The 12,771-nt window shown below is 35.8% G+C and overlaps 1 protein-coding gene and 1 pseudogene across 4 annotated transcripts in view; one reads left to right on the top strand and one right to left on the bottom strand.

Annotated features, from left to right (window-relative positions):
- LOC117207156 (glypican-4) overlaps positions 1-3,466 on the top strand; it is a 132,761-nt gene extending 129,295 nt beyond the window's left edge. For 3 of the 4 annotated variants that reach the window (XM_033447089.1, XM_033447091.1, XM_033447092.1), the window contains exon 8: positions 1,166-3,139. In XM_033447089.1, coding sequence (XP_033302980.1) covers positions 1,166-1,503 — 338 coding nt within the window. In that variant the 3' untranslated portion in view covers positions 1,504-3,139. Of the gene's footprint in view, positions 1-1,165 lie in introns of all 4 variants that reach the window. The other variant, XM_033447090.1, reaches the window with a different exon arrangement.
- Positions 3,467-7,352: 3,886 nt separating this feature from the next.
- LOC117207180 lies at positions 7,353-9,475 on the bottom strand (annotated as a pseudogene).
- Between the last annotated feature and the right edge of the window lie 3,296 nt (positions 9,476-12,771).

Here is a 12,771-nt window from a genome sequence, read left to right on the forward strand (position 1 = left end):
AACGGCGATTAAAAAAATAATTTTCTTGGAATTTTCTTTTTGACAAATCAATTTCCAAATTTGCCAATTAAACCGACTACAAGTTCACGAGTAATAGAATTACAAAAGATAATATATAAAGAATATGTGCACCTGGTGCACTGTCAAAAAGCAAAATATATTTTCTTTTTTTTGTAACTTAGCTGAGATCTTTTGAAAGTGACACGTGCGAATCTATAGAATTAGTTTATCTTCATTCCTTAAAGAAGCGATCGTTTCTCTTTTCGATTTTATCGCATTTATTTTCAAATCTGATAACACGAATGGATCCTCGAAATTAAGAATCAGAGCGGCCTAAAAATACCTACTAAACGATACACACGAAACCTCAAAAACACCTGTATAACATGCTCATAAAAAATTCAAGTTCTTTATTAAATTCTTCGATTAATTTTGTCACATCTTTCTAATTCATCGATCCGAATCGATTTTCCATCATTGCGTATAAAAACCTAAAGATACCTGTTAACCCTTGGCGGACGGGACGGTTCGACCCGACCGCACCGTGGGTCCGAGCTGCTGCCGCAATAATCGTTTAAAATTGCCAGGTCACTTTTATTTACATAGACACGCTTTTCATTCATAGATGTCAAATTCAAATAACATACATATGAGTCTTTTGATCCTATCAGTTTTTTTTTTTTGGACGAACGCGTATGAGTTTCTCGGCGCAATCGATGGCTTACGCAGAACGCATATATGCGGCGATAGTTCGCAAAGGGTTAAACAACATAATTGAAATCTCAAGAAAACCTGCACGACACCTCCGAGAAGAATTCCAAATCTCCTACTAATCTTTTTTATTTACTCCTTCAAATCTTCCAATTTCACGAATTAACAAATTTTCAATGAAGACCTAAAGGAACCTAAAAATACCTATCGAATAACGCAATCGAAATCTCAAGAAAACCTGCGTAGGACGTGCTAGAAAAGCTTCGCCTTCTACTAAACTCTTCGACTAACTCCTCCGCATCTTTTAAATCCACCAATCGATCGATCACGACCATCATCCAAAAAGACTCGAAGAACGTTTCCTAAGAGAAATCCTCTCCTCTCCATCGCCACCATACCATATTCAGAATTTACTAATCAGCTCACCGTCACCGGGTGACAATCTAATTTTTAGAAGACACCGAGTGGAACGGTTCTGGAAGTGGATCCGGGGACGGTCCGGATCAAGATCCGATCACGGACGACGAGGATGGTTTCAAGGAAGGCTCTGGCTACGAACCGAAATCTTCACCGCCAGAAACACCGAAACAATCTCCTCCCGTCGATCATCCGGAAGTCGTGCCTCCCAGGAAAGACATAGAGCAGAAGACAAATATCAACAACAACAATGGCACGTCCAGCGTGGACAATGGCGCGAGCAGACAGAAAATATCTTTGTCTCGTGCTTTGACAACGTATCTCGTGCCCATAGTGGTGATGTGGTTCGGTGGCTGCCTCACCGAGTGGCTGTGATCATGTGGTTTCCGAGGAGAACGATGCAGGACGATGTAAATAAATATTCCGTTTAACGTTACGTGACTCCACCTCGACTGGAACAGTGCTATAACACGCCAGCCAATCGAGAAAGAAAGGAGAAAGGACAGTGATAACTCGCTTTCCAACGACGCGTACTTTTCCATCCATTAGGAAAAGCATTCTTTTACTTTCTACAATGACGGGTACTCGGTTTTACCCTGCTTTACTGGGGTATTGTGCCCGAATGACCATTAATGAGATGAACAACTTGATGTTTTGCTGACGCCGGAATTCGAGAGGAAGACTGGTATCGTTGATGGGGGATTATATTTGCAACTGACCTACGGGCCTTTGTACGACTGACGAGCGTGCCTTTAGGAAGAGTGGCATGATCGACTGTAAAAGGATTAGAGTTAGGAATTTATTTTCCAGTTCCTATTTTCTCTTGCGCCATTGTACAATTTTTCGGATTGATCGATTTATGCTTCGATGTATGTTTCTCGGTTCGTTTGGTATAGTATGATCGAAAGTACGATTGAATATAAATTTGTAATTCAAATATCGCGGATTTTTACCTATTCATAAATATAAATTTTAATTAAATTGAAATTATCAATGAGATTATGTTGCAATTGAACTATGCCAAATAAAACCGGACGTTAATTATTCTATTCTCGGAACCAATCGTAAACTTTTGAAATGTAGTGGCGTAGGAAGAACAGGAACTACATCGAGGACCTAAATGGCCTTGAACGTACAGGAAAGACACATGGAAGCAAGTATACGAGAAGCGCAAGGACTGACTATCGAGCGTCGTATTTCCTTTTCCAGCTGCCCTTTCCTGAAAACGTTTGAAATATTTATGGCTCGAAGGGCGAGACATTTTCGATCGCGTCAAGTTCGAAAGGATCGCTCAGAATCTTAGATTTCGGCGACAAACACGAAACATTGATGTTTGTGTTTAACAAAATAAAACGAAGGAGAAAAAATAATAAGAAGGACGATTAAACTATTTCGGTTTTCACGAGGAGATGATATCGATTATTTTTTAACTCGAGAACCGTCTCTTGTTGATCAGTGTTGTTTAAAGAGTTGTGAATAGAGAAGAAAGTTTGTGGCGAATGAAAAATTATGAATGTAGGACGATGGCTGACGTATGATAAACGATTCATATACTTTCATTATCTTTTACTGATTATCGTTAAATAACGCAAAATGCTCGACGAACTCGAGGGCCGATTTTTTAATCGTACAGATCGGTAAAAGAAATTTATTTGACGATATTCTTTTATCTACGGTTTTAGACTTTTCTTCGACAATTTTTTTCTTTTTTTTTTTTTTTTATTTATTTAAAATAATATTTTATCATCCGCCATTCGAATGAAATCGTCCTAGCAATTGAAACTCGACGAAACGAGTCAAAGCGTAGAACGAGCGGTCGAGAATAGGCTCCTGTGATAAAATTAAACAAAAAAAGAGAAAAAATAAAAATGTAATAAAAAGGTAAAAAAAGTAAACGAGTGATGTTGGCCGCTATCACACGCTGGCATCGTCGAGCCTAAAACAAGAGGGCGAAAGGACATATTCTATACAAATCTAGTGAAAATATTCAAATAAATAATATGAATAATTATTTGTAATTATATTATTATATATATATTATTATAATTATTATAATTATTGCAAAGTGAAATTAATATAAAAATTATACGTTGCGTTCGGGATAAGTGGTAAGTTTAGAAATGGAAATTACACGGTTCTTTCCTTCTTTCCTGCTCGTCTGAGAAAATACGTGGCTTCGCGAGGCAAAGAAAGAAAGAGGAACCTTGTGCTTGTACAGTGACTCCTATCAATATTGGGGACACTATAATATTCTATCCGTTACTACTCTGTACATTTCACCATAATTAAACTAACGTATATTTTGTTTTTTATGATAATAAAGCATATATTCTTCTTGACGATAACGCAAATTTTATTTATTTAAACTAAATAATTTGTGACATTACAAATAATATATTAAGAAATGTATTATTTATACGTCGCAAAAATATTCGAACATTTAATTTTCTACAATGATTTTACATAAGAAATACATATGTATATATCATATACATTTTTTAAATATCAATTTCCTGGATACCCGTTCTGTTTTATTACATGTCGTAATCGATTTGGCATGTTTGTCATAATTTTTTGTGAATAATCTTGCATGATACTCATTTTCGATTGGAATCAAATCCGATGATTACGGTGGTGGATGTAACGCGCGAAGGCAACTATATAACTGATATCCCTGAACTATACCACGATCAAATTTCAATGTGTTTTCAATGTCCATTGCAGTTACATTTTATTTTAGATTTCGTTTGAAAATGTCTAAATTTTTATCTCGTTAATCCCGTTCATCAAGTATTTTTGGCCATCTCTTTTGACGAAGTCAATCTATTCGATCCTCGCGATCGTATCTTTTCATAATATCTGTAAATTTAAAAGACTGTCTATCTCTCTCTTTCCTGGTTTCACGGTTGAGAATGACTAATCGTCGCGCGTCAGAAAAAGTATCTTCGCTTTTCCGTTTTATATTCAAAATTTCTGACCGATGACAATGATTTTTAAGTAATAACTGATATTTCGAAGTACGCTGTACATCTCGCTCAATATATGCTTGTGAAGTATAACAAAGCTGTAGAAGTATAATCAACAAATATGGATAAATATTAAGCGTCTGAAGATTTTTCCGACGTACGAACACCACATTTCCGAATATATTATTTGTTACGCCACAAATTATTTAGGAAGAATACATGCTTTATTACCAGAGAAAATAAAAGATACGTTAATTTAATTATGATCAAATGTACAGAATAAACATGGATAGAACGCTATAGTTTTCGAATATTAACGAAAGTCACTGTATATAGAATCGCGTAGAATTCTTGTTGGATAAAGGAAAGAACGTTTAACAAGTTGAACACCACAATCTCAACAGTGTGAATTTCGAATTTAACTTGACGTAAAGATAGTAAATTTTCAGCTGTAAGTTATAATAAAAATATTTTTTGCATTTAAAGCAGAGAAATAGGATCACAGTAATTATATGAAAATCCTGTAGAAATAAGAAAGAAGAGAATCTCAAAGTAGGTTAATTTTCATTAAAAATCGAATAGATTTCAGTTATAAATGTTACATCTCTGCTGAAAGAGAATCTTTTCGGCAGATATTCGTTCGATGATCCCCTTAAAAGTTGTATTAAAATTTTCTTAAGAATTATTTCCAAAATTCGAACGCGTACAAGACTAAACATTCGTTGTAGTGTTCAGTTTGTTAAAAAGAGAAGATTTAAGGATACGAAGACAGGGAACAGGGTTTTTTTACCGTGGAAGAATTATGGACCACTGAAACAACTTTCCTGAAACTATGGGAGTTCCTTACGTTCGATAAATAGGAGCAACCCTTGTGTTTTAACAGCTTTGTCGCATCGACGTGATTGCTAAATAGTATCTTATAGCATCGAGCATGATTCGTCTTTAACTCCCCTGATAATAAAATTTTAATTACGATAGTTTGTGAAACTATGAATTAAATCATTTAGAATTTCAAACCTAAATTATCCATGTCTTCGGAATTAAATAAATATAAAAAAAAATTACAAATTATAGGACTTTGAACTACTCTCAGGTGAAATAGAAATATATAATTCATAATTACTTACACGTTACGTTTACGTTAGAGTTACTGTAAAAGAACGAAAATTAAAAGATTTTAAAATTGTGTAGGAGTAAAGTTTGACTAAAAAGAAGATTATGTTTCTCGACAGATTCATTTCGTATCAAGGGAGTTAAATCAAGTAACGTTCGAATAAAATACATTTACGTTTTTTTTTACTATTATTCCTAGTACCGTATTTACGTTGTTCGCCATTGTAAAGAGTAACGAGCAGCCTAGATTTCCGCGACGATCGTACTCGTCGAATCTCGATGCAGGATCGTTTTAAGATTACGTGATATTCCTTTCCCTTTTCTGTTTTAGACTAGCCCACTGTAACCAGCTAATCATACTTAATAATCTACCAATTTACACTAAGAATTTATACATGCGACCGTAAAAATGAAAGTGTATATGCGAATGCACTTGGCCGAGCCGTTTATAACATTCAACGTGAATTTTCAATTTGATCATGAATCTCTTAAATGACGTTCCATCCGTACGATGTATTGGAAAACAACAAAAGAAGAGAAAGAAGAACTTTCCGAGTAGCAGATGTAATTTCACGTCTGTTGCATAAAAATATTACAATGATCCAACGGAGGATAGTTTGCAGCAGAAAATCAATCACAGATTAAATTTAAACGTTGTATGTTCCATTCTTACTGATCATTGTTCTGTTATTAACGAGTGCAATGGTTTCCTGAAAATCGCGTAAAAGAATTACAAGAGAAAATGGATTGTGATTCGCTATAAAAATTCTGTGTGAAATTCCAATTGCGGGAACTTTAACGAATAAAAGGAATTTAAGTGGGCAGAGAAAATGGAACAGCGAGTATCCCTCATACAATTAATCGTAACGCAATAGTTACAAATTCGTAAAAAAGGCAATACAAAAACAGCGATACTGCCTGCTACATATTGTGACAAGCGACCACGAAACCTCCAGATCGTCGAAATTGTCCACATCGTAGACTTAAAACGATTTATCGTAAATTTTCTACCATGTGCAGATTCGTAAACCAAATCTCGTTCGATTTCTACTCAAATTCAGTCTTTAATTTTTTTCTTTTCTTTCTTTAAGTACAAAACTAGCAAAAATAAATTGGGTATCGTCGTGATAATTAGCAGCAGAATTTGAAAAATGCAAAAAAAAGAAAAACAAGGAAAAAGAATAACGCGTTAGAGTAACAGACTAATCGTAACTAAGAGAATAGAGGTGTTCCTCCACTTCCGTGGAACGAAGAACGGCGATGCGTCATCGTCGCAGCGAGCTTTCGTTGCCAGCCTGCACATTGTCTTAAACAATGACTAACATCTTTGTCTCAAGCCCTTTCTAGTAAACGGCATGCTACTGGTCCGTTTTTTTAAGTTTTAATTTATCATATATTCGTGTTTAATATCTCGTTCTTTTTTTTTATTTTTTTTTTTTTTTAACTGATTAAAGTATGTAACCTATCCCGCAATTGGAAAATTCTCTGTAAAAGAATTCTTATGTTATATGTGTAAGGATAAGGGTGGTATAAAAAGAAATACGAATATGCTGTTTATGACGCGTTTTATTAGTAGTATTATGGTTACAATTGTGCAAATCCGCAAGGGGGCGAGTTTCGAACGCGAAAAAAGGAATGATTGTGTCATACTCTTTCATACAGAAACACATACACCCATACACCATATTCCAAACACGCGGCGCCTCGTCTCAAGAAAATCTCGCTGTTACATGCTTACAGTGTGCTAGCATCTAATTACAAAGGATTTCATTTAATGACACAGATCGTATGCAATAAAAGTGGAATATTTAAAAATGCAGTAGATTACTTTCGTCCTTTCATCGACAATTTATTGACCATCATATACTACAAACATGAATGAAAATTCTAACAATATCACAGTCCGATGTTGCTTACTCGGTGAAGTGTATTGCACGTCGAGAAAAATATCTAAATGAAAAAATATACATACTAAGTAATAAGTACTAAATTATACAAAACATTGCATGCACACCTATATAAATTATCTACTAAGGAACTGTCTTGTACTGACAGCAACTTCTTCAATTCCCAAAATATCCTAGTATTCCGCAAAATTCGTAAAAACTTATAATGATAATATGTTTCAATTATTTTGCTCGTTCGTTGTGTCTTATAAAATGGCACAAAAGTTCATCAGATCTAATTGAAACTAACTATTTACATTGGCAATTGCAAATCACACTGATATACGCTCGAGTATTATTAAACAACGTGTTCTTCATTCTTCTCCGTTCTTTCCACCGCGGTATAATGGGTGCTGGGACGCACCTAATTTCCTCGGCTTCATCCGCAGATTTTTCATCGAAGTTAACGATTTTGCGTGGAATTGACAATTTCCTTTTAGCTCTTTGTTTTCCACAGCTATCAGAAATTTGCTTGTTTTTCATCGGAGACTTTTCCAAGATAGCAGATTCGGGTAATCCATTTTCTGTTTTTTTCACATGTTCCCTCGAAGAATCCGTGGACTCTGCTGTACTAGAAGTTTCTTCGTCCTTCTCCGATGGACTTGTCGATGTAGACGACTTACTGTCGTTATCTGTCCCCTCGCTATTTTGGAGAGCGAGTTTCGCAGCGGCAGTCGCGCTGCGCGTCATAACTTTGCCATTCGACAGATTACAAGGAGGTTCGTTATTCGACTGTTTCCTAAGACGTTCCTCCTCCATTTTACGTTTTTTGGCTTTAATTATCGCACGAGACTTTCTCCAAGCTTCTGCCATACTGCTTCGTTTCCATACGTAGTAGAAGAGGCTAAAATCTTCCTGCGAACACAAAGTTCGAGATGTTTTCGTTTATTCTTTGAAATTAATTCTTGGAGACGAAATGAAAAGGGGTAGACAAAAAATACATTATGAAAAGCTATCGCAGTAGGAAAATAAACTTACTACTCGTTTATGCGGAAGCATCTTCCTCCTAATAACTGAAAACTTTTTGCCGTATTTCATGATACCATCCGTGAAGAGTTGCTGTAACATCAAAACGCAACAACAAAAAGATTAGAATGTTTAATTCTTCGTCAAAAGATACTACAATGGCGTAGAAGAGTTTTTTTTATATTCCAAGAGCGAATTCATTCTAATAGAGTTTCCACTATTAAATATAAGCAGAGGTATAGTAACAAATAAAGAAAGACAACGCTACGAGTTATATGATATCAATTAAAATTCTTTAAAGAATCTACTTTGAAATATGAAACGTTGTACGCTAGTGTAAAAATTGGAAATTTTTATTGTATTGTCATAATCGATTCAATTTGATCGCCAAATTATCAATATTCTAATATTCGACTCCCGATATAAAATCAACTGTACGATACTTACCATATCCTCTGGCTTCCATTTGTCAACGATTTTCTGCGGTATATCTTGAGTACATATCATTTGCAGCGCTTCGTGCGGCTCATAGTTGGAGTTGTGAAGAACATCCGATATGTATTGTTCCGCAACACCAGAACACGAGTTTTCCATTGCTTCCGTGTTTGGAATGCCCTCACGTTGCTGCTTCAATGTTAAAGCAGTTCGGGCTACCAGAATATAGTGATCGAACCAACCCTCCACATTCACATTCGGATCCCACATCTTCTCCTCCCGAGAAGTCGTATATTCTTTTTCAGAGTATGACCGATCCTGACATTCGGGGATGATAGCATATTCCTGCAATTTTAACAATTACATTTTTAATTCATCTCAATGAATTCCAAAATATCTGCCTTATAAAGGAAAAGTAACGAAGAATTAATGTTGATGGTCGAATGAATTTCACATTAATCAAAATCTTTAAGAGAAAAAGGGGTACGTACCATAATCCGATCTTTCGTCTCCTTGCGCTGCATAGAGCTCACTCGCTTGGTGCTCCCTCGCTTGGTGCTCCCTCGCTTGGTGCTCCCTCGCTTGGTGCTCCCTCGCTTGGTGCTCCCTCGCTTGGTGCTCACTCGCTTGGTGCTCACTCGCTTGGTGCTCACTCGCTTGGAGCTCACTCGTTTGGAGCTCACTTGCTTCCTCTTACGTGCAGCCGATTTTCTCGACATCTTTCTGTCTAGCTAGCAATGTTATTACTACGACTGCAAGTGCAGGACTAATAGGAAATTTTATTGCGGGTTTGGTACTTTGGACCCCCAGCCTTTCGAAAAAGGATGAGCTGTAAGCCTCCCCACTACTTCTTGATTGGCCTATGGTCCTTTCGGCGGCAGGGTAGTGGACAGTGATGTTTTCCTGCCAAATTTCTCCCATTGCTAGCGTTGTTGTACCGTTTGGCTAATTAAAGACATGAAATATCAAGTCGCTCCGCGTCTTTATCAATGATATATCTTTGAATATGCTCGTTATTCGTACTACGAAACTTACCAAGTGGTACAAGTAATTGAGCATACCAAAGAGAACTCAATTACGATGAATTTGAAGATATATCAATATTAATATTAACATGGTAATATTAATATTATTTGAAAATATAGTATAATTATAGAAGGGAAGGATTGATGAATAAATGGAAATTATTTTAGTAATATTACTTATGATTTATTGAGAAATAGGCATAACATTGAGAGCTTCAGATAGACGAACAAACAGTCACGTACTCTTCTTAACGAAAAGTTATCGCGATGATGGAATTCGCGACTATATATTTGGGAATGAAGGCACAACTCAATACACTGTTTATGGTAATAATAAATTATTCGAAATTGTAATTTGAAGGCATGTGCACGATTTAACGGGATTCGTTGGGCTAGTCACGATCCTTGAAAGAAAACTGGACGGAACGGCAGAAAGGGTATTTTCCGAAATTTTCGCCGGCAACATATTATCGTTCTACTATAATTATTATCTTTATTTTATTTGTAGCTGGATTAAACAAGTTATATTCATGTTGCGAGCAACTATTCAGTGATAATTTTGAAGACTTCGTAATTGCATTCGTGAATATTTAACACGTTCGTCGCCCAGCGTGATTCGGCTAAGTTTCCTGCGGGGCCCAAATCCGACCGTCGATACGCAAACGTAAATAGAGCGACAGCGGTAATTCAATGTTTATCGCCTTCGATTCGTTGCAAAAGAAAAGATTATTTATTTCTGAAATGGAAAAAGCGATAAGCTTTCCAGCTAGAGTATTCAAGGGTATCTCATGGCAGATATCTGAGATCTTTCATTTAATCGAGGAGCATACTAGTGAGACGTACATCAGTGATTTTTTCATCCTCAAAATGTTCAGTAAACGGTGTGAAAATATACAGGGTGGTTGATAACTGGTGGTACAAGCGGAAAGGGGGTGATTCTACGCGAAAAAACGTTATAACGGATCTCACTGTAGATCGTTGTCTCGATGGAAAAATTAAAAAAAGAAATTAAAAAAAATTTTTATTTTATATTTTCGACTTCTTATTTCGCGTAGAATCGCCCCCTTTCCGCTTGCACCAGCAGTTATCAAACACCCTGTATTTGAAAGTGAGGGAAGTAGTAATGACGGTCTACAACTCTTGGTCGAAATGCCCAAAATCGCCTCAAATGTGTTTGGAATGTTTTAACGAATATCATGCGATATAGAATAATATAATATATTATTCAGAATATAAATTAGTAAAAAGTATGTGTTTCGAAATGTATTTTCAATATTTTTACGTTGTATATGCTATATATAATATCGTATATTTAATTAACATACGTTGGTGACGGGGCGCCCACGAAAGTATACCCGTCGCACCGATATGATCGACGTGGCGACGAGCGTGTTAATACAATAATATTTGATAATTAGAGAGAATAAAAGAATTTCATATTCGTTACGACTCGCACAAATTTCTATTCTTAATCTTGTACCACAGAATATTTATATTTCACTTCGTAGGCACTTGATTAATGGTATATTGCAATGGCGATTGAGATACCATTTCTAATACAGATATCAATACACTAAGAATACGATCAAGCGCTAGTTTTAAGAATAGATCTCGAAGAAAATTCCAACGACAGTGAAGGAAATTTTAGTTTCTTGTTCCATTGTGATCTATATCTTTCTTCTTGTTTATCCCTTTGACAAATTAAAAAATTTTATGTATCTTCGTATTTGTACGATATATTCTGTCGTATTTCTATGATATATTCTATTCATTCATTACATAATATTGACATATGGAACGAACTATTGTTGCGGACCAAAATAATATTATAGTTAGTTCCGTATCTACGGAATGGCACAAACATTTCATTATCGTGTTATCGTATTAGACAGATTCTTTTTATAACAAACACCTGTCCGGTGGGGAAGAATTGACCTACATGTAGAGAAGAAATTTGTACATCGTTTGTAATGTGGTATGACTCAATATTGTCTGCGCCACGTGAACTTCGTCCTCTGACTAGGCCCCTCCACAGCAACCGGCATCGGGTGAGAATATGGACACGCTGATTGGATGCAGAATGAATGATACTTGCACTGCCGTGCGGGATGAGAGAACGCGCATCCTAGTTTTGTGCAGGACAAGCCGAATTTACATTTGGGATGTCTGTAAGCAGACTTGTCTCCCAACTTACGCAAGAAATACACCATAATGCAGAAAAAGATAAGAAGCAGTTAAAAAACATTTGACTAACGTGAATGTTAATGAATGGAAAGAAGTAAATAAAATAGCAACCTGTACGTAATGAGGGGATGAAGATACGCGTACTTATTTCCTAATGTACAATTCGGTCAGTATCTACATGTTTCTTTCGATTTATCTATCATCGTTACCGTGCTTTCGAAAAAATTCGTAAGAAAGAATCGCGCAATTGAATCACGGAAAAGTCCAAGGCGAGCACACGTCTCTGTTCTTCCCTCACTTTGATGATACATGAGCAACTCCATGTACAACAATGTAAGCCAATGAATTTTGAGAACTTGTCGTGTACGTATTTAGAGTGGCGAAAGAAAGAGACAAGAATTAAATATTGAACGGACGGAAGAATGCCGGTTTGATCTCTTTGCAAATTTTCTTGTATAGTTCTTTCTTGAAGCTCTTCTATTGCGGATGAATGAAATGGAAATGATACGAATTGCGACAGAAGAATTCATTGTAAAACGAGAAGGATTTCAAAGTGTCCCAGTTCGATGGCAAGCAAGATTTATACACATATAAGTGAAAATTAGTGAAATTCTCAATGATTGCGAGAACATAGAGCGCGCAATTGTAAATTTCCTATTTCCGGCAATTAGAGTATAAAACTTGTATTTGATACCCTTTGTTCTCGATTCTTTATATGTTTCCATTTTACGGATTTGTTATTTGATTTTTTTAGAAGTATACAACTTCAACATGCAATTTTCTATTTTCTACGTCTTTGGCTACCAAGAATTAGATCATTATTATTGGTCATCAAATAAACATTTACTTTCAACAAAGAGATACTGTGCAAAGATACAATTCTTTACGCGTAAATTTGAATTTTGTTTATTCTTATTCATGCGCAAGAAAGTAAAATTGAGGGAGCTGATTACAGATATTTCGAGGACAAAGATTGAACAGGATCATTGATTTTTACGAACACAACGT

The sequence above is a fragment of the Bombus bifarius genome, unplaced genomic scaffold (genome assembly GCF_011952205.1).
Source record: "Bombus bifarius isolate JDL3187 unplaced genomic scaffold, Bbif_JDL3187 scf7180000008023, whole genome shotgun sequence".
NCBI classification, from domain to species: domain Eukaryota; kingdom Metazoa; phylum Arthropoda; class Insecta; order Hymenoptera; family Apidae; genus Bombus; species Bombus bifarius.